This window comes from Strix aluco, chromosome 29 (genome assembly GCF_031877795.1).
Source record: "Strix aluco isolate bStrAlu1 chromosome 29, bStrAlu1.hap1, whole genome shotgun sequence".
In the NCBI taxonomy this organism is placed as follows: Eukaryota; Metazoa; Chordata; class Aves; order Strigiformes; family Strigidae; genus Strix; species Strix aluco.
This window is the reverse complement of record NC_133959.1, coordinates 919,513-941,024: the sequence shown is the minus strand read 5'-3', so window position 1 is coordinate 941,024 and position 21,512 is coordinate 919,513. Positions and strand designations below refer to the sequence as shown.

Below are 21,512 nucleotides of genomic sequence, written 5' to 3'. Positions count from 1 at the left end.
AAACAGCTCAGCCCGGCGCAGCCCTTCGCCCGCTGCCTGCCAGGGGCCGGTTCAACGGCGGCTCGGCCGCGGCACCGGGAGGGCCACAGCCGGGACGGGCTCCCCAGGGGCGGGAGCTCCCGCCAAGGGGAACTTTGGGGGCTGGCGCATCCCCCCAGCTCTGGTTTGCTACAAAAAGAAACGCTTTTGGTACAGCACCCCAGAGCATCCTCCCCGCCGTTGCCACCAGCCCTGTGACCCCGGGGCGTGCCGCGCGCTGCGTGGCCGGTTCCAGCCTGCAAAACCGGGGTCCCCCGGCAGCTCCCGCGTTCCCAGGGCCGGACCCCCCCATCCCTGCTCACCCCAGCGTCGGCTCCAGCCCCAGCAGCCTCCGCAGCATCCCGCTCCCCACCCCATTAGCATTCATTGCAATTCTTTTCATTTGTTACCTGGCAGGGGAATGAAAACACGTTGTTCCCCCCAGCAGGGTGTTTCCTACAGCGAGCCCCAACTTTTCAATCATTTCTTGGCACCGCCATGGCAGAGAGCGGCCCCCCCGCCCCCCGGGCAGGAGCCATTGCTATTAAAAGGCTCACCCAGGGGCATGTATTTTACATAAGACGCCGTGTACATGCTGTGCAACATTCAGGAGGATCATGCTGGAGCAATTGGTCCGAATATAATGCCGGTTACCTTGCAAGAGAGCAGCTCGCCGAGGGGAAGGGATGCTCGCTCCGTGCCTGGGGGAGAAAATCACTCCCCGGCAAAGCTCTGGGGGCTGGCAGAGGGCAGGGGCGCGGGGGCTCGGGGCTTCCTTCGCCTCTGCTGCCAGCCAAGCCGGGCTCAGGATGGGGGCAAAGGGGCAGGGAAGGCTCGTCCCCCGGGGCACGGGCGAGATGCTCTGACCCCCCCCGCACCCCACTTCCTATGATACTCCCACGCCCGGGGGGCTGCAGCAGCCCCCAGCCCACCCCCCCCCCCGTGAGGCCGCCCTCGCCGCCTCCTCTCCCCGGGGCGGGGGAATTAACAGCTGAAGAAAACTAAATGTCTAGTGGCCTGAAAAGTTTCATTTCCTGCGAGCAGGGCCCTGCCAAACGGCATGTAAAGGAGGCTGCCATCGCTGTGCGCAATTACACACCCGGCTGCCTTATTTCATGGAAATCAATGGCCGCCAAGGGACAGCGCGGGGGCTCCACGCACCCGCCTCCCCCCCCCGCCCGTTCCAGCCGCCCGCCGGCACCAGGCCCGGCCCCACATCCCGATCAGCCGGGAGCAAAGGTGCCGGCGATGCCCGGGCCGCGGCGATGGGAGCCGACATCCCCCGCCGCCCGCGAGTCGCCTCTGCCGCGGCTCAGCGAACTCCCCGCTCTCCCCTCTCGCGCTATTTTCATAAATCATCCCCCCGGTCTGGTATTCTCCTGGGTGCTCGGCAGCCGGCAGCTTGTTACATGAACGTTTCTGGTTGTATCGCTTGTAGCTATCAGGAGATAAGGCTGGGGAGAGGGATGGCGGGAGGGCGGGCAGGGACTGAGCGCAGATGTGACAGCCAGGTAGCAGAAAACAAGCAGCGGGGACGGCGGCTCCCCCAGCGCCGCTTTAGCAGCGCGTCCCCCCGCCAGCCCGGCTGCCTCTCACGGTGACGGACGCGCGCTCTTATCGTCAGAGCCGTGCAGGAACGGGGCAGGAGCTGGCGCCGGGAGCTGCCGGGGAGGTGCCGGAGCCTGGGAAGCGCCAGCGAGCCCACGGTGAGCACGGGGTGCTGCGGGGTGCTGCGGGGTGCTGCTGTGGTCCCTCGCGTGGGACGGGACCGGGGGATGCAGGGAGGAGCCCCCCAGCCCTGATGAAGCCGGCTCCGGGCTCTGCTCTGCACGGCTGCGGCAGAGGGAGGCGGATGGCACCATCAAACCTCGGTGGCCACCATGCGAACCTCGGTGGCCACCATGCAGGCTGGTGCATCCAGGAGCCTGAGGTCTGTGGCATTCACGAGCCATGTGCGAAGGCACGACGCCACGAGGGACGCAGGGAGGCAAGGGGGCAGCCCAGCCGCTGGGAATTCATTTAAATGGAGCAAATTGAAGCCAGATGCTGAGGAGGGGTCATGGGGCAGCTCGCGGGGAGGGCGCCCAGAGCACGTGGCCAGGGTGGGGGGGCAGCATTTTGGTGGGTGGGCTGGCCGGAGGGGTGGTCAGAGCACTGGGAAGCTTGAGGGATCCAGCAGCCTCTGCAGAAAGGAGCGTTTTTAGCACGGGGGGGCTCCCAGCCCCCTGCTCTGCCTCGAGCAGCCCGGGGCAGAGCTCGGCTCAGCCCATTTCCCCCAGCACACGGTGGCCGGGGCTGATCCCAGCGCTGCTGGAGGAGCCGAGGCGGCATCTCTGCCCGAGCAGGCACCGGGCTGGTCCCTCCGCGGCGCAAATCGGGAAAACCCCGCTGCAAAGTACAGCAGGGAAGGGACCTGCCCGGCTCAGCATCCCTCCTCTGGCTGCATTTCGCCCGCAGGCTCCTCAACCCGGAGCAAGAACGAGAGGAGGGAACCCAGAGACGCGCCAGGGGAACTGGTGAGCTGCTGGCTGGACCCTGAGCCTCGCCGAGGTGTGAACCGGGACGGTATCACCCTCCTGAGCAAGCTGCGATCGGGCTCCTGCGCTGTCTGCAGCTGTAAGTTCGCGCCAGGCGGGATATTCCACGGGCCAGTGGAGCACGAGGCGCCCGCTGCCTCCATGGGATTAAAAGAAAAAACTATTAACACCGAAATGGTGAAGCGGAGCGGCGCGCCGGCGGGGAGGTGTGTGCTGTGCCCGGGCAGCTGCCGCCACCGGGACCCCGGAGCGGCCCCGGGGCCTTTGCTCTGGAGCAGATCAGGATCAGGGTGCTGCAGGGGCGCAGCCACGGGGCCGCCACCTCCCAGAGGTGCCCTCAGAGGTGCAGCTGGGGTGACCCAAAGGTGCCCGTGGCCACCAGCACCCCAACAGCTGCCCCACAGACACACGAGCTTTGTCCCCCCCGCAGCGGCAGCTCCTGCCAGGGCCAGGCACGGGTGCGGCAGTTGGTCGGAGAGAGATGGAGCTGAGCGCGTCTGGGGCTGGGAGGAAGAGGAGGAGGAGGGTGCAGAGTGGGCTGGAGCAGGGCCGTGCCGGGAGAGCTCCACCACTCAGGACCGCTCAGAATTACAGCACATGGGGAAAGCCGAGGTCCATGAGCCCCCCTCGTCCTCCCCCCACACCTGAACATCTGGAAGGGGGCAACGGCCCTGGCCCCCCTGTGCCCACCCCAAGCCCCAGGGTCCTGATTAATTGGTGCAGCCACATCCCGGAGTAAACGAGCCCTTAACGTGGTGTGTGGAGGTGAAGCCACATCTCCATCAACCCCGAAACCCCGACCGCCGGCGTAACGGGGCCGTCGGCCTCGGGGCTGCCAGCGCCCACGCAGCTGGAAAACCCCGGCAACAGAAAATTGGTGCTGGAGGAGGCTCAGGCCCGTAAAAACCCATTTCAGACACCACCAGCCATACGTGACGCCCCCCCCACCGCTGCCTCCCACCCGCCTGCAGTGCCGGCTGCGTTCGGGGGCATCGCCCTGGCAGCTGCCCTGGCTGCGGTTGCGGCCCCCCCAGCCCGACGGCACCCCGGGGCGAGGGGGTCCTGGGGGTGCCCCATCCCATCCCTCAGCCCTGGCTCCCCCACTCCAGCCGCTGCCCTGGGGGTGCCCAGACCCTCCCTCATCCCTGCGCCCCGTCCTGCCCCTTGTCCCCTCCAGGTGCAAAATCACAGCTGGGACCAAGGATATTCGGGGGGTCATGGGGACGGGGGGAAGGTCCCATCGCAGGTCGGAGACCCCCCCGGGGCTGGAGGCTGTTTCCTTCCCCTTCCTTTGCACCCGCCGCCACGTTTAAAGAGAAGAAGAGGTTTAAGCCATGTTTCATTTCTCTGGGTCAGTGTGCAGGGGAAATCTTTGTTTTCCAGCAGCGCCAGACACTTCAAATAAAGAAAGAGACGGGGAACCTGTTCCCGCTCCCTGACAGGTTGTCCCCCGCCAAGAGTAGCCGCAGCCGGGCAGGGAGCCGCGATTCGGGGAAGCTGCCGACGGGTTTAGGATGCGGCGAGAAACGGCGACGCTGGGGAATGACCCCGGCCCCAGGACCTCAGGCTTCCCTCGACCCGGGGCTCGACCCTGCGGTGGCCGGTTCAGCTCCAATTACCAGCTGCATTAATGACCCGGCTCCAATCGCCCCCCCACGCTGGCGTCTGCAGCACACAGGTGCTGCAGCGGGTTCCCACGCCCCCGCTCCCCTTCGCACAGGGGTGGTGGGACCCCCCGAGCCCCAGCCCCGAGTTAAATATAATAAAGGCCAGAACCGCGCCGGTGGGTGATACCCGGTGCTGCCGGGGATGCGGCACGAGGAGCGTCTGGGCCTGGACCAGCCCCACGAGTCCTTAAATCAAACCTCGACGCCTCCGCGAGAGAGATGGGCTGCCTGATCTAAATGATCCCTTTCAGGCCTTAAAAATCCATGACTCTATTAATTAATTACTAACGATGATCCGTCTCAGCCTTGCGCCTGCCAGTCTTCTATTTTTAACTCCATTATTTCCAACCCCCAGTGTTAAAAAAATCATGAGTCAGGCCTCAAAAAACCCTAATGAGTGGGTCTAAAAAATCACCTTTTTTTGGTAAGTCTGTGCCGGGCCCTTTTCCCGGCACTTTTCACTGCCCGAGCCCGTCGCTGGCAGCGACCGCGGAGCTCGACGCGGCACCCGCTCCCCGGCCGTCAGGGCTGGTATTTCTCCCCGCTCCTGGCACACAGATGTCCCTTATTAAAACACAAAATTAGTCTTTCACTGTTTCGTGGCAAACTTCAGAGCCTTGGATCGGCTGTATGAGCCTGACTTAATTAACAGCGGATTGTTCCTATTCTGCTAATTACGCTGAAATACGCATTAAACGCCGGGAATGAACACGGGCCGCACAAAAAAGTTATTTACTACTTAAGGAAAAACAGAGCGGGTGTGGGGGGGTGCCCTCCCCTCCCCTCCCTGGCTGGGCCTGCTCCTTCCAGGGGTGGGAGGGTTGGCACGGGACGGCCGCAATGTCACCTCCGAGCGGCTCCGGTGGCCTCCCGGGGTGTCACCCGCTGCCCCGGCACGGGGGAAACGGAGGCAGAGGCGGGTGAGCAGCCGGGGCTGCGACAGCGCCCGGGGAGACGCTGGAGCATCCCAGCCCCCAGCACCCACCCACCAGGCTGCATCGCCTCCAATAATTAAGTACTATCAACAATTGCATATTAATTAATTTAATATCCATTATTATTCATTAACGCGGTAATTAAATCCTTCCCGTAATTAACACACCACCCAGCAGAGCGGTCTGGCTTCACAGCCCCGTCGCATCGGGGGGAGGTGGCTGCACCGGGAGCGGGCACGGAGCCGAGCGTGGCCACCCCGGTGCTGGCGCTGGCCCCCCCCAGCTCGCCCCGGCCGGCGGCTCCCGGTGCCGGTGGGGGGGTCGGACCCCCCTGGGGACATGGCGCGGCTCGGCCCGAAGCACTGCGGCGTCGGGAGGGAAAGTGATTTCTCAAAAGCAAGGGCCTCACACGACATTTATTTTTATTTTATTATAAAAAAATACAGAATCCAAATGGGGCGTGATCCGGTTACCATCAGCACGACGTCGAGGACGAAAGCGGGGGGGGGGATCGGGGGACGAAGCGGGGCGGGACGGAGACCAGCACGCGCAGAGCCGGCGAGGGGCTGCACCCCCCGGCCACAGCGAAGCCCCCCAGCCCCCGCCAGCCTCGCTGCCGCCGGCGCTTTTCCACTCTCCCACAGTCGCTGTACACAATATAGATATTTATATATATAATCTATATATATATAAAACACAGACCGAAGGCCAGGTTTTGCCATCGCCACTCCCCCGCCAGCCGGCAGGAGGGTGCTGCCGGCTCCTCGCCGGGGCCGGGCGGGTGCTCAGCGCCCGGCTGGGTGGGTGCTCAGCGCCCGGCTGGGTGGGTGCCCTCCCTCACCCCCTGGATAACCACGAAGCTTTCGCTCGCCTTCGAGAACCACAACCTGGTCTGGACACACGGGGACAGGGATGGGACGGCAGGGAATGTGATTTTTTTTTTATTGTTTTGTTCTTTTTTTTTTTTTTTTTTGTACTTTTTGGATGGTGGAGATGAGCTTATTGCGAGATTTCAGCTTCCTAGTCTAAAAAATAAAAATAAAATAAAAATAAGATAAACCCTTCCATAAAATTCATTCTCAACAATACATAAAAAAAACCGCTCACAGTATAGCGCTGTATGTACAGGGACGGAGCCCCCGCCGGCCCCCCCGCTGCCGGGAGGGGTTGGGGTGCGCTCGGGAAAGGCGCCCGCGGGGTGGGGGGGGACTTTGGCCAGGTCTGAGCCCATCACTGTCGCCCCCCGGGACCACTGACCCCCCAGGGCGTGGGGGGGGGGCTCTGCGGGACGGGCACGGGCCCCCCCCCCCGGGTGGGACAGCCCCAGATTTAAGGCGAGGAGGGGTCAGGCCCCGGGGCTGTGGGGGGGGGCCCCTCGCTGGGGACCTGCCACCCCCGGGCTCAGGGCCAACCCCGGATGGGGGGTTTTGGTGGGTTTTTCTTATTAATGCAAAGAAGAAAAAGGAAAAAATCCCCAAGCCCAGCCCCGGAACCGCGGCGACGCCGGCAGCAGCCGGGGGATGAAGGGGCAACCACGGGGAGCACCATGATGGTCCCGCAGGCGGCCACCAGCCCCCCCACGGGGGCTCTTGCACCCCCAAGGTGTCGGGGGGACGCGGTGCCGAGCAGAAGGCGGAGGAGGAGGAAAAGCTGCTCGGCGGGCAGCACCGGGCCGGCACGCTCCTCCTGCCGCGCACGTGGGCTCCGGCCCAAGGCCCTCGGAGCCGTCCCGCTGCTGGGCGAGCCCGGCCCGCCGGCTCCCAGCGCCCGGCGCTGCTCCCGGTGCCGGCCGGCCATTCCCGGCGCTGGCCATTCCCGGTGCTCCCAGCACCAGCCGGCCACCTCCGTGCTCCCAGCGCTGGCCATCCTCAGCGCAATCAGTGCCGGGCATCCCCGGTGCCGGCCATCCCTGGTGATCCTGGCGCTGGCCATCCTTGGTGCTCTCTGTGCCCACCGGCCACTCCCAGTGCTCCACACGCCGGCCATCCCTGGTGCCAGCTGTCCTCGGTGCTCCCTGTGCTGGTTGGCCATCTCCGGTGGCCCCCGCACTGGCCATCTCCGGTGCTCCACATGCCGGCCACCCCCTGCGCCGGCCACCCCCGGGTGCGTCCAGTTTGCTTTGCTGCTGGCGGAGCCGCCCCGGGGTCCCACGGGGACAGCGGTGACGTCCGTGGCACCAGTGGTGGGGAGGGGGTCACCCCCCCAGGCGCTCAGCGGGGGCTCGTGTCCATCCCGGCGCCTCGGCCCCGCGGCAGGGCGGTGGCAGGGGAAGCGCGGCGGGGCCACCGCGACGTCCTGCTGCCGGAGCTGGGAAGGAGCCGTCGGCACCATCGCTGGCGTCCGTCTGCCGGCGGCCCGGCGCTGCCCGCGGCCCGGCGAGGGGCTCAGCGGGAAGGGGCTGAGCCCGGCCCCGTGCGGGTCAGTCTGGCACGGGGGAGCCCGGACTGGAACAACCCAACAAATAAAAATAAAAATCTTTTTTCTTTAAAAAAAAAAACAAAAAATGAAACAAAAAAACCAAAACCAACGAGGACTCTGTATTTGGTCTAGAAATGTAAAAAGCGGCATCCGACGGGGAGGGCTGGCGCCGAGCGAGCCGCAGCGCCGCGCCGGGAGCGTTCGCCGTCGTGTGGGGCAGCCCGGCACGACCCCGGCGCAGCGGCTGAGCGAAGCCAGGGCCTTCCCGCGGCAGCAGGATCCGGGCGAGCTTCTCGCCGGCAGCACCGACCCTCCACGCCGACGACTTCCCCGGGCACCGACCCGCTGCCGGGGCCGCGGCTCGATGCCAATTTGGGGTGTCCGGGATCCGTCTCCCGGCTGCTCCTGCCCTGCGGAGCCGCTCCCCGGTGTCGGTGTCGGTGTCGGTGCTACGAGGCCAGGAGCGTCCAGACGACCGGCACCACCACGAGCACGGCGTGCGGGACCCTGAGGCTGCAGCAGGAGTTGTTGCTGGTGAAAATGGGCTCCGGGGACTCGTAGAGGGAATCGTCTGCAGAAGGGGAGGGAGAGAGGGAAGCGTGAGCCGGTGGCGGAGCCGGCGGCGGAGCCGGCGGGGGGGTGGCCGCGCTCCGGCACAGATCCCGCCCTGGCAGAAGCGGGTGATGCTCAGCACCCCGCGGGTTGGGTGCTGTTGCGTGGGGGGGACCCGCCGCGGTGGCCCCGCCGTGGTGGGGGCTGGGGACAGACCAGCCCGCGGGGGGCAGGGACACCCCCTCGCCAACCGCCCGGGGGTCCCGTAGCCAAACCCCGAGCGGTGGCAGCCCAGAGCGCGCGGGGGAGCGCCGGAACCCGCGGCTAAAGCTGTTGGCGGGGCTCGGCCCCTCACGGTCCTTCCTGGATTAAGGATTTTTACGGACCCGGCGCCGGGAGCAGCAGAGCCTGGTCGTGTCTGGGGGTGCTCCATCCCCCCATGCACCCGGTCCCCCCCATCCTGGAGGGCCCCTGTGTGGGGTCACCCGAGACCGGGGTCCCCCCCCCCCGTGCCAGGCACCTGCCATCGAGGAGGTTTCAAGGCTTCGTCCTGGGGCCAGACCCCACCGAGGGGTGCCCGGCCTCGGGGAGCCCCCGCAGCCCCCGGGGCACAGCCCCCTCCCCCAGCAGCACAAAGGTGGCCCTTCCTCTCCGCGAGGCGACGGCGTAATAAAATCCCGATATTATTAAAATACTAAAAAATAATATCAGGAGAGATTTTTTTTCCTCCCTATTATGCTCTAGTCCTGAACAAAACAGAATGATTTTTTACAGATGGTTTCATTATATTGGGTTTTATTTTAAAGCCGTGCAAATAAAAAAAAAGAAAGACATCCTTTTAAATGGTGACATTTCGCAGGCACTCTTCCCTGGGGAGAGCTGCTGCCATTTGCTAATTACACGTTAACAGGAGAAGAAAATTATTAATTTGTTTTTTTAAATGGCTGAGTTATTTGATTCTGAAAAGTAGCCACTGCACAGGGATTATTATTACTTTTTTTTTTTCTCCCCCCCCCCTATCTGAAACTCATCACCAAATGTCCACCTCGCAGGGAGGGTCCCGGCTGCGGGGACCGTCCCCATCTGGGTGGGACCTGGGCCACCCCGACCCCCTCCATGGCCCCCACTTGCCCGAGACCACCAGCCACCGAGAGCATCACCCTCACGCCGGGGGGCAGGGCCCAGCAGAGCCCCCCCCCTCACTTACTTGTCGGCCGAACATAAACCTTCAGCTTCAGGCAGGGCCTGTCCACCGTGTTCGGGGGGGACGCGGCTGCGGAGAAGCAAAGGGGAGAGAAGGGGGTGTTGGGGGGGGGCAGCGGCTCAGCCCCCACCACGGGGATGCAGCAGAGCCCAGCTCGGGGCAGGGACCCGCCTCCCGGGGTCACCTCGATGACACGTGGATCACGGCGCTGCTCCGCCACGGAGGGTCCCTGGGGTGTACGAGGGCAACTGGGGGGCCCAGCACCCACCTGCTCTGGGGACTCCCCCATCCCCAAGACAAGGGGGGACACATCCTGCGGGGAGCCAGGATGAGGGTGGGGGGACAGGGACGGGACTGAGCTGCCCCACAGTGTCCCCAGCCCTCACCCACCCTGATCTGTGGAGGGAGGGGGTCTGGGACTGCCCCCCTGCTCCCAGGGGAGCCCAGTAAAGGGCCCTTGATGGTCCCAGTACAGCTGGAGATTCCTCTGGGGACAGGGGACGAGGGCGCTGGTGGCTCCGGTCCCTGCGGCGCAGGGCAGAGAGGGCACAGGCACGATGCAGGCAGGGCACAGGCAGGGCACAGGCAGGACACAGGCAGGGCACAGGCAGGGCACAGGCAGGGCACAGGCAGGACACAGGCAGGACACAGGCAGGACACAGGCAGGGCACAGGCAGGGCGCAGGTAGGGCCGTGCAGGCACAGGCAGGGCTGCGCCGCTCTCCCTCAACAGGCAGAAGGAGAAAAACGGCACAGAATAAAAATAATGCTCATTGGGAGAGAGAAAGGGAGTAATTGCAATAATTATCCCGGTGAAAGTCCCCTCTCAATATGAGAAAATGCGATTTTTATATATATGTTTTTAAAGGAATTTAATTTTCTTTTCTCTTCTTTTTTGAATTAAAGAAGGGGAGAGCATTGCTCGCAGTCACGTTTAATTGCGCTGGAATGGGGAAGGGGAAGGGGAAGGGGAAGGGGAAGGGGAAGGGGAAGGGGAAGGGGAAGGGGAAGGAAGGGGAAGGGGAAGGGGAAGGGGAAGGGGAAGGGGAAGGGGAAGGGGAAGGGGAAGGAAGGGGAAGGGGAAGGGGAAGGGGAAGGGGAAGGGGAAGGGGAAGGGGAAGGAAGGGGAAGGGGAAGGGGAAGGGGAAGGGGAAGGGGAAGGGGAAGGGGAAGGAAGGGGAAGGGGAAGGGGAAGGAAGGGGAAGGGGAAGGGGAAGGGGAAGGGGAAGGGGGATGCTGCTCGCGGGAGGTGGCAGCGAGGGGCCAGCCCTGCCCGGGCACACGTGGTCCCCTCCGGTGGCACCGGGCCACCCCTGTCCCCGCTCTGGCGTGTAGGGAGGGACATGGCGGGGTCCCCAGTGCGGGGGGGTGACACCAGGGCCACCCCCTCGCCATCCCATGGGGCCCAGTTGATTTATTTTAACCAAATAAAGGCGCAGGGCAGCCGCGGAGGGGCCGCCAGCTCAGTCGGGTCCCCGGCCCTGGCCCCCCTCTGCACCCCGGAGCCACACACCCACCCCGTGCCCCCCAGCACCCCCCGCGATGGGGCCACGCACCCCCGCGCCCCTCCACAGTCGCCTCCGGCCCTCGCACCGGGGTCAGCGTCTCACCCACCCACGGGCGCAGCCGTTTCGGGGAGACGCCGGGGATGCTGCAGAGCCTCCAGCATTTTTTTTACATTTTTTTTGTTGTTGTTTTTTTATTTTCCCCTTCCCTTTTCTTTTCCTCCCTGGCACTACACCCCACGCGGGGAAGGAGAAGGTCACGCGAGCTGCGCCTGGTGCCGAGCCGCGCCGCGCCGTGGGCATCTCCGTCCACCGGCTCCATCCCCAGGGCCAGCTCGTGCCCTTGACCCGCGCCGGGAGCACGAGCGCGTCCCCGTGCCGGCGAGGTTAATGGCATTCCAATTTGCGAGCTCGAGGAGGAGGTAATTTCTTTTCTTTCATGTCTGCTAAATACGGTTCCTCAAAGAGGCATAATTTCTAATGTTCCGCATGACATGAATTCTAACCGGTTTAGCAATGATCAGCTTCACCATTTACTTCTGTGTAATCTCTCCCTAACGACATTAAAAATAAAAAAAAATAAAATAAAACGGGGCGGGGGGGGGAAGAGAGAGTTGTAGATGCAGTTATTTCGCGAGTGACATTTTACAGGGGGAGAGGGAGAGAGGGGAAAAAATGGTAATTTAATATAGATAAAAGGAACAAATTAAGTGGGCTGAAAACAGATGCTTTAGGAAAAAGGGGGGGAAATAATAAGGCAGATAAGGACGCCGGCTGGCTCCCGCACGAGACGAGAGGCGTCCCTGTCTCCCCGCGACACTGTCGAGTGCTCAGGGGTCGTGGCTGCTCTTTTTTTTATTTTATTTTTTTATTTTTACCCTTTATTGATTGAAAGCCTCCCAGCGCCTCATCTGAGCCCCATTAGCTTGTTTTTCCACGGCTCCGGCGCGGTCCCAAGGAAGCCGCTGCGGCTCCTGCCCCCCTCTGCCCCCCCCGGCCCCCGCGCCCGGCGCTCCCAGCTGGGAATTCAACGTGGGGCCGGATCCGTCCATCCCGGGGCCTGCGCCGGCGGGAGCTTCCCCGGGGCGGCTCGGATGGTTGGGCCTTGTCTGCTGGGCAGGAAACGGGAGCGTGGCCCCGGGAGAACACAGGAATACACGGGAGAGCACGGGAATATATGGGAATACACGGGGATACACAGGAGAGCACGGGAATACACAGGAATATGTGCCAGAACATGGGAATACACAGAAGAGCACAGGAAAGCACGGGAATACATGGGAACACCTGGGAACATGCAGGAATATCCAGGAGTGTGCAGGAGAGCACAGGAATACCCGGGAATACCCGGGAGCGCGTGGGGCCACTGCCCGGGGCTGGCAGGGCTGTGCCACCGCTCCAGTGCGGCACCTTTACTGGTGCCCAGCGAGGCTCCCGTGGGGATGAGACCGCGTCCCCGTCATCCCGCAGTCCTTGGGTCACCCTCGTGGCCACCCCCTGCCCGTGGCCGTGACCCAGCCCCGGTGAAAGCTTCCGGCACCGAGCGTGCGCCGGCCGGGATTGTCACCGTGCACGGCTGGGTTTGGGGTCACCAACATCTGGGTCCGCTCTGCACCCACGACACGCTCACCAGCCCCCCCTGCACGTCCCCTCCCCGCCAGCCCCCTCCTCACCCTCCCCTACTCACAGATGTAGTAGTACTCGTGGCCGGGTCTGAACTCGAAGCCCAGCGAAAAGGGGGTGAAGAGCTGGAATTTCTCCGAGAACTTGAGGGGCCCGTTGGGGGAGTCGGGCCGGTTGCACTCCCAGCGCTTGAAGCCGCGCTGCCGGTGGTCGCAGGACGCGTGTCCCTCGTAGTTGACCATGTAGAGGACGTAACGCTCCATCCGCTCGGGCAGCGGCTCCTCGTAGTGCGGGCAGTAGATGTCCAGGTAGTCGTTGATGCTCACCTCCACCGTGTAGTCCCCGCGGTGGAACCTGCGCGAGAAGCCGGCGTCAGCGCGACCGTCCTTCCCCAGGTCCCGCCGCGGGGGCGCCGGCGGCCCCCTGCCCACCCCAAAACGTTCGTTTGACCACGACCCCGGGCCAGATCCTTGCCCCGCTCCCCCATCTCCCCCTCCCAGGCACCCCAGAGTCCCCCGCCCACCCAACCCCCCCATTAACCTCCACATTGAACCCAGAGCCTCTTTGTTTTACGCCCGATAAACCGGCACCGCTTGGTAGCAAAAGCCGCGGCTGGCGGCGGGCCCGTGGCAGCGCTGGCATCGCCGCAGCTGGGCGCTGTGAGCCCGGCGTCATTCGCCTTTCTGGCACTGATTATCCGAGAGATTAAGGGATTAGCGGCACCGGAGAACTCAGTGGCTCCCGCCTGGCCGCCACACCCCCCCCGGGCTCCTGGGGGTGACTCCTGCGACCCCCCATCCCCAAACTGCACCCCGGGGGGGGGATGTGACGGCGCCTCGGTGCTGCCGGCACCGGCCAAACTCACGGGCTGCCCCAGGAGCCATCCTGGCAGCTTGGCTTTCTGCCCCCCCGCCACGTCCAGTGTGTTTTCTTTGCTAATTAATTAGAGGCTCCTGCGGGGTGGTTCTCCCGCCAGCAGAGAGCCCCCCCACCCCGCCTCAGCATGATGGGGACTGGGGACACCCCACATCTCCAGGGCCGGCACTCCCAGACCCCGAGGAGCAGCTCCACGTGCAGCCCTGCGGCTCAGCCCCGGGGTGCTCAGTGGCCGGGGGGTCAGTGCAGGCCTGGGTGGGATGGGGATGGTGGCCACGGCCACCCTGGCCACCCCAAAGCAGCATCTTGGGGGTCCCCAACACCCCCTGCACCCGCCTGAGTCTCCAGCAGCTGCGAGCAAGGCTGAGACTGGCTCAAGCTCATCACACGGGACGGCCCAAGCGTGTGTCCCCGCGTCCCGAGCGCCGCCCGAGCAGGCGGGGATGGCGGCGAACCCCCGGCGGTGGCAGAGGGTGACCCAAAAGGCACCCAGCACCCCAAAAGGACAGGGGGGACCGACGACAGGAGGCTGGGAGGGGGTGGCTGGTCCTCCAGCAGGCGAGCGGCGGCAGCCAGCGCCCATCCAGCTCATTACCTGCTTCATAAGCACTCTGATCACACAGGGAAATGCACTAATTAAGGAGAAGGGTTTTTCTCTCTCCTTCTCTCTCCTTTCCCGAGTCAGTTGTGCCAACCCTGCCCCTGGCAAGGTAACATTGTAAAATGTAAAATTAATACAAAGGGCCGGGATTTACTGGGAAACAATTTTCAAACGCACACAAAACAATAAAAAAAAATTAAAAAAACCCCTCTTCTCTCCGTCTTTTATTTTAAAAAATTATTTATTTTAATGATCGTTATTAAAGCCCAAGCAAAGGCGATTCTAACGGCAGGGCCCGTGCTTATCAGGGGAATAATAATAATAATTATATTTTTTGAAAAAAAAAATCAACTAACTCCGAGGGCCTTTTCCGGACTGACAAATTGCTGAATTAAAGCTGATTAGCTCTGATAAATGGCACAGACGGAGACGGGCGCTGGCGGGGGCTGTGAGGAGGGGTCACCCTCCACTGGGGGGGCGCAGTGGGTGCTGGGGAGCTGTGGGGACCCCCAGTGTGGTGCCCCCCAGCCTGTGGCTGGTCCAGGGCTCCCCCCAGCCCCCCCAAGCACAAGAGAGACCCCGGTGCCCCCCCGCCCGCTGCCCCTCGGCGTCCCCAGCCCCACCGCCCCACCAGCGCTGTCAGGGTCACAAGGCACAAAGTGGGGTTTAAAGCTAAGAGCAGGGTTTGGGGGGGTGGATGTGGGGCAGGGGGGTCCAGCCTTGGAGGTGCTCGCAGACCCCCCCCATCCAGCTGTCCCCCAGCCACTGGCATGAGGCGTTAGCCAGCCCCGGGGACACCCCCCAGAGCCCAGGACCGGGCTGGGCCAGGCCACAGCACCACGGCCCCCGCAGCACGGACAGACCCCGGTGGGACAGGACAGGCTGGGGACGTCGCGGGACACCCTTGGGGGCACCGGGGCTGCCCGGACCCCGCGTTTGGCAAGCGGGCAGGGGCCGGAGTGCTGCCACCCCTGGGACCACGCATCCCCGGCGCCGGGTGACTTTGTCCCGGCTTTTCCTTGCCAGCGAATCTTTCTCTGTGTCTCCGTTTCCCCCTGCTGATTCACCCCCTCCCATAAATATTACATCTCCGCCTGATCAAATATTCCCTCCCGGCAGCTCTGCCCAACGCTGCGACACGCGCAACCCACAGTGGCCGCTCGGCGGGAGCGCGGCCGTGCCGCGGCACTGGGCATGGCTGCCCTGGCACAGCGGCCAAAGCCCGGCCCGGGCGGCTCGGGGAGGAGGCACCCCCGGGGATGCCCTCGGGGGGGGCACAGGAATGGGGAGATGTGGGGAGATGGGGATGGGGCACCCCGCGGCTGGTGGAGCGGCCGGCACAGGGACAGGGGCTGCTGCGGGCTTGTTCCGTCCCATCCCGGCCACCGGCCACCGCGGAGCTGCCACCGCTTCGTCCCGGCTGGCTTCGGCTTTACACCCACCGTGCCGATAACCGCCCCGCCAGCCCACATCGGGGTTACCGGGACGTGCCTGTGGTAACGGGGTGCTCCAGCGCTCACCCCGAGCCGCCGTTCCTGGTGGTAACCGCTCGCAGTGACCGGCTCCGCGGCGCTGCCGGGACCCCAACGCCGGCACAGCAGCAGGCAGGGAGGACGCACCCAGTACGCAGCACCCCAAAGGCCCCCCCCAAGCAGCCGGTGCCCGTGCAGAGCCCCCAGCACCCGCCGGAGGAGCGGGGCCCAGCTCGGCACAGAGCAGCCGGCGCTCGGACACGCTCAGATAACCGAATTTGCTCACAGAGGCGCGTGGCGGAGGCTCACGCCGCGCCAGCCCCGCACGCACGCACGCACGGAGCCGTCTGTTAATTTGTTATCGTTTAAGTCATTCAGTTTGCAAAATGTCAACAGCATTTTAAAAACCCGCCACCTGGAAAGCGCGCTGTCGCCCCGCGCTGCACCCGCAGCGGGGCTGCCAGGCCGCGCTAATTAAAACGAGCGGGATTCGAACTGTCTCAACGAGGCACATCGCTAATTTGTCTGCTTCAAAATAGGAAAAATAAAATAGGCAAAATAAAATAGGAAAAATAAAATAGGAAAAATAAAATAGAAAAAATAAAATAGGAAAAATAAAATAGGCCTTTCAGCGGGGAAGGGCGAGCAGCCGGGGCTGAGACAGGTGCCGGCAGCCCCTCTCCTGCTCCCTGGGCTCAGCGCGCTCCCGGCGCACTCCCGGTGCGCTTGCATGAGCCGCAGCTTTGTGAACCGCAGCCGGGGACCCTCCGGGAGCTGCCCCAGGCTCTGGCACCCGCCAGCCATGGGCCGCTTGGGCTGGCACCCGCTGCGGTCCCTGCATCCCCAGCTTGGGCACGCGCGCGGTCTCTGCTCCTGGTGGGTGCCAGCCTGGGGCGAGGGGGACAAGGAGCCCTGTCCCCAGTTCCACAGAGCCTTCAAGTCCCCGAGACATGGGGACACGGGCGCAGGGGCAAACCCCTGGCTCCTTGGGCCACTGGGAATTGCAGGAAGCGAGCGGAGAGACCCCGCTGCAGTGCACCAGCAAACGCCGATTCACACCGTTTTCAAGCCAAATGAGCAAATCTCGGCTTCTGTTCCTCCACCTGGAAACGCGCAGCCCCGGCCCCTCCCGGCAGCAGGGACCCCACATCCCCCCCACCATGGCCCGGGGGGCTGCGGGAGGCAGCTGGGTCATTACGGGGTAACTACCGACCCCCCAGCAGCTCGCTCCGAACCGCTTGGGAAATAGAAACCCTGGGCGAGCTCCGGAGGACGCGCCAGCGGCAGGGCCGCACCGCGGGGCTCACCAACACCCCAAGCTGCGCCGGAGCGGCCCCTCGCCACGGGACAGCTCTGCTGGGAGAGGCTGGGGGCTCCCCCTGCATCCCGTCAGCCCCCCCCTGGTGCCGGGGAGCTCAGCAGGGAGTGGGGGGTGGGAGCCCACCCCATGCACAGGGCTGGCAGCAGCTTCAGCTGCCTGGTCCTCATGCCCTGGGGACACACAAAAATAGGATGAGGGGGCTAGTGGGGTGCTGGGGGGGCACCCCAGTATTGGGCGCAGTCGATGCCATGGTCAAGGTGATGCGAGGCCACAGGACGGGGCTGTTGCCGTCACCGAGGCTGTTGCCATCCCTGGGGCCAACGCCCCCGATGACGCCATCCCTGGGGCCAATGCCACAGGCCACCACGGCCACCGGAGCCCGGCCGGCAGGCGCAGAGCTCGCCCACCACCGCAGGGGTTGAGGCGGGAGCTGCGTTTTTCCCTGACAGAGACGGATGGCGCAGCCTCCCCGCCTCACCCCACCGGGATGTTCCACTTGACAATTGACTACTCGCAGCTTTCAGCTCTGTCAGCTCCCATTAAGGCTGGGATCCCGGCTAATTGGGTGCTTCATTAGGGGCATTCGTTACTGTTAGTGCTGCCTGACAGCCGGGCCTGCTCTGCCGGCAGGGCAGGGGACAGGCAGGCTGCCCGGGGGGCTCACGGCCCCTCCGCTGCCCCCCACATGCGGGGGTTCTGCCATTGGCGTGCTGGAACCCCCCCCGGGATGGCCCAACGGCCTCGCCAGCCCACCCAGCCTGGGACGGCCGCAGCACCCTGGGGTGCCAGTGCCAGCACCCACCCCCTGGCGCTGCCGGCAGCCGCCCCGCTCTGCCCGGGCTCCATCTTGGTCTGTGTTTAATTGAGAACTTTCGCGGTGCTGCCACGCGCCCGCCCCTCCGCACGGCCGGAGCGGGAACCCATTGGAGGGAAATTGCCTGGAATAAAATGTTGGAGCCGGTGAAGCGGCTCCACCGCCCGCCCCTCCTGCGCCGCCGCAGCACCCAAACCCTGCCCACACCCTTGCGCCGCGCCCGGCGGCATCTCCATGGGAGCTTCCAAACTTTTCACCTCTTGGATATTCACCGTGGAGGGAAAATCCCTTCTGAGAGCCCGTCCTGCAAACCCCGTCCTCGCCCCGAGCCCCCCGGCCCCCGCGGGCCAGAGCAAACCCTGCCCGTGCCCAAACCCCCGCGGCTCTGCCGGCCCCGGCTCTGGGTGTCGCGGGACCCCGGCCCTGGTCCTGGTCCCCGATACCGCAGCCAGTGCCTCAGTTTCCCCTCTCGGTAGCAGCTGCGTCCCCCCCAAAACACCCAACCAAGGGCAGCGCGGGAACAAAGGGTATTTGTCTCTTGGTCTCGCTACACCCTGCAGGACCAGCCAGTGTCCCAAGGGTTAAATAATTCAGATTTTTCTTTCGTGAACAGCTTGAAAAGAGATATGATTGCGCTCGCTGAAATACGGGGGGGGGGAGATATTATGGATGGAAAAGAGCTATTTAAGCTGAAGAACAGTGTTGGCACATAAACAAATGGGTATAAACCGGCCATGAATAAATTGAGGCTGGAAATTAGGAGGTTTGTAACCATCGGAGGAGCGAGGGGCTGGCGGGGGCTGGCGCAGCGGGGGCAGCGAGGCGGGGAGGGGGCTTGGGGCTGGGGGCTGCCGGTGCCGGGGTCCCGGGCGTGGGGGTCCCCCGGCTCCAAGGGCACCCGTCCTTGCGGGGCCAGGTGCTGAGATACTTAAAATCTCCCTGACGCTTTCATCTCCTGAAATCTCCTTCATTCAAATAGTCACAGCGTGATCAGGAGTAATAAGCCTATTACAGAGCAAAATAAAACACAGCAGCTTCCCCCCCCCCCCCGCCCCGAAAGCAGCCCCCAACCTCGCCCGCCGCCCTCTCGCTGTCTTTTAAACACAACCTGATGAAAATTCAGCTGCGGAGCGGCCAACGCCAGCCCCCCGCCAGCCTCCGTCGTGGTCCCCCCCGCCCTGGGAAATCGGCACAAAGCGGCTCCTCGGCGCTGGGGGGGCGGCGGGGAAGGGCCCCCACAGGAGGAGGCGCCTGCCCGACCCCTTTCAGCAGCGCTACGGCTCCTTTCTTCATTAATCCTGTTGCTCGGCTGGTTCCTGGCATGGCCGTAGCCGGCAACGGACGTCACACCAGGAATGCTGAAGCTGGTTTTCCCATCTGTTTCCCTTTCTCCTCAGACCGAGCGCCGCGGAGCCCAGCGCCAGGAGCTGGACGGGGCCGTCGGCGGATTCTGGCCACGTGTTGGTCACCGTGTCCTGGTGACAGATTCGTTTTCTCCGCTCACGAGCGGCCACGGCGCTCGGGGCAAAAGCCACTTCCAGGGCCCGGAGGGGATGGAGCCGGAGCCGGACACCTGGGTCCATCCGGTGTTGGCTCAGCGGGGCCGGGCGTCCCCCCCGCCCCGTCCCACCGCCCCGCCAGCGCCAAGGCTTATTTTAACCGTGTTGGTAAAATGTTGTGCGTGGCCTGAGAGTGACCGCAGCCACCTCGGCAGTGGCACAGCAACCGTCGGGCTGTGCCGGAGGATCCCGGCATCCCAACCCAACATCCCAAACCTCTGCCGGGCTGTGCCGGTGGATCCCAACACCCCAACCCAGCCCAGCCCCGGTGCCTGCAGGGATGAGATGACGCTTGGGGTTACGGCAGGAGCCGCCCATCCTCGGCCTCATCCTCCCCGGCCCCGCAGAACGGAGGCGGTGATGAGTCCCAGTCCCGGCGGGGCCGCGCGTGCTCCGGCAGCGTCCCCAGCGCCGTGGTGGCGGGGCAGAGCGGGGAAGCGCGTCTTGGGCTGCGGCTCGTGGTACGCCTGTAATGTGGTCCTGAGGGACCCACCGTACACACATCACCTAAATTATTTAATTTCTCCAAACTGCTGCACCTTTATAAATCATTAAAAGCTCCTTTTGATCTGTGTTAATGAGGTTTCCTGAGTGTGGTGGTTGGAAACACACTTTGGCGCCAGATAGTGAATCAGCTAATTAAAAAAATAAAGAAGGAGCAAGCAGGAGCGTGGCAGGGCAGGAGAAGGGGTGGGAGGTGGCACCGGGTGATGGGCACGAGGGCTCCCCACGACCCCGCCGGGCGGTGGAGGGACAGCGGGTGGTTTAGGGATCCCCAGTATGTTTCCCTTCTCTTCTCTTCTCTTCTCTTCTCTTCTCTTCTCTTCTCTTCTCTTCTCTTCTCTTCTCTTCTCTTCTCTTCTCTTCTCTTCTCTTCTCTTCTCTTCTCTTCTCTTCTCTTCTCTTCTCTTCTCTTCTCTTCTCTTCTCTTCTCCCTTCCCTTCCCTTCCCTTCCCTTCCCTTCCCTTCCCTTCCCTTCCCTTCCCTTCCCTTCCCTTCCCTTCCCTTCCCTTCCCTTCCCTTCCCTTCCCTTCCCTTCCCTTCCCTTCCCTTCCCTTCCCTTCCCTTCCCTTCCCTTCCCTTCCCTTCCCTTCCCTTCCCTTCCCTTCTCTTCTCTTCTCTCTTCTCTCCCTTCCCCTATCCCCGGGGATGGGACAGTCCGTGCTGGCTCTGGCCACCTGCCCTCTCAGCTCCGTAGCCGGCCTGGCAGAGCGGGAAAGGCGGCGTCAACCCCAGTCCGGCAGGAACAAACCGAACGGCAGGGACAGCGCCGGCACAATTACAAATTTACCTTTGAATTCCCCAAATGTTGGAGCCCCGTGCCCGTTAGCTGCTGCTTCGCTGGGCCAGCCAGGCTGCGGGTGCCACCCTGTGGGCTGAGCCCCCATCACCCGCAGCCCCTCACTCCCCCAGGGACCCTTTTTTGCCCTAAGCCACAAACCACAACCTCTCCAGGGGCTTCCACTGGGGAGTGCTGGGAGCGCACCGGTCCCGGCCACGACCACGTCACCTGGATGTGCCGGTGCTGGCCAAACACGGGCAGGCCGGGGATTGTCAGTCCTCCTGATCGCTGCCACAGGGTGTGTGGGAGCCCCCCGGGCCCCCAGCTCGAGGCAGGTGTGGAGAAAGGGACACGGGGACTGTTTTGGTTGGGGACGGCAGGTGCCATCGCGGAGGTTGAGAGCCCGGGGTTGTCCCTTTGCTTTGGCTGGCGGTGGCGGGTCCCCAACCCAGCCGGTGCTCCGGGACCAGCCCCCCTCTTCGGGGAGCAGCGGGACGGGGTGATGGTGGGAGCTGACGGGTCCGGCGGAGCGGGTGTCAGCGTCACTTCGCCAGCCCTGACAGCTTTAATATCAATATTTATCTCAACTACAAAACTCCGAGCCCAGCTACATATTCAGCAGCTCGATTACAGTTATCTGGGCTGACGGTGACGGCTCCCGCGGACGGGAGGTTAGTTTGGGCTTAATGCTGTTTGACAGCCCCGGCGCAGCCGTGGCCGGCAGCTGCGCACTGGGGACAGGGACAGGGACAGGGACAGCAGCACCACTCACCCCCATCACCTAAATCAGAGAGACGGAACCGCGCCGGCAGTGGGATGTGCGACCAGCTCAGCACGGAGTGAACCCCCCGAACCCCCCTGGCAGCCCCCTCAGACCCCGGCACCCGCTGTCCCCGGCAGAGCCAGCACAGGGCAGCGAGCAGGGGCTGCCCGACCCTGCCTGTCCCCACAAGCCTCCCCTGACACACATCAACCTCCTCGGTCACGGGGGCCAGCCCGGCACACCCTGGCTTGTCTTCAGCATCAGCCTCCTGCAGTCACCCCCGGTGCAGCGTGCTCCGGCGTCGGTAAATCATTAACGGATCCCTCATTAGTGCGTTTCTCCATGCGGCATCCGAAGGGTGCAGAC

General features: G+C 63.9%; 1 protein-coding gene across 1 annotated transcript in view; it reads right to left on the bottom strand.

Moving 5' to 3' along the window:
* Nucleotides 1-7,774: 7,774 nt before the first annotated feature.
* EFNA2 (ephrin A2) overlaps nt 7,775-21,512 on the bottom strand; it is a 45,010-nt gene continuing 31,272 nt past the window's right edge. The window contains exons 2-4 of the mRNA XM_074808368.1: nt 12,523-12,812; nt 9,335-9,400; nt 7,775-8,146 (exon numbers count right to left, since the gene is read on the bottom strand). Coding sequence (XP_074664469.1) covers nt 8,025-8,146; nt 9,335-9,400; nt 12,523-12,812 — 478 coding nt within the window. The 3' untranslated portion in view covers nt 7,775-8,024. The remainder of the gene's footprint in view (nt 8,147-9,334; nt 9,401-12,522; nt 12,813-21,512) is intronic.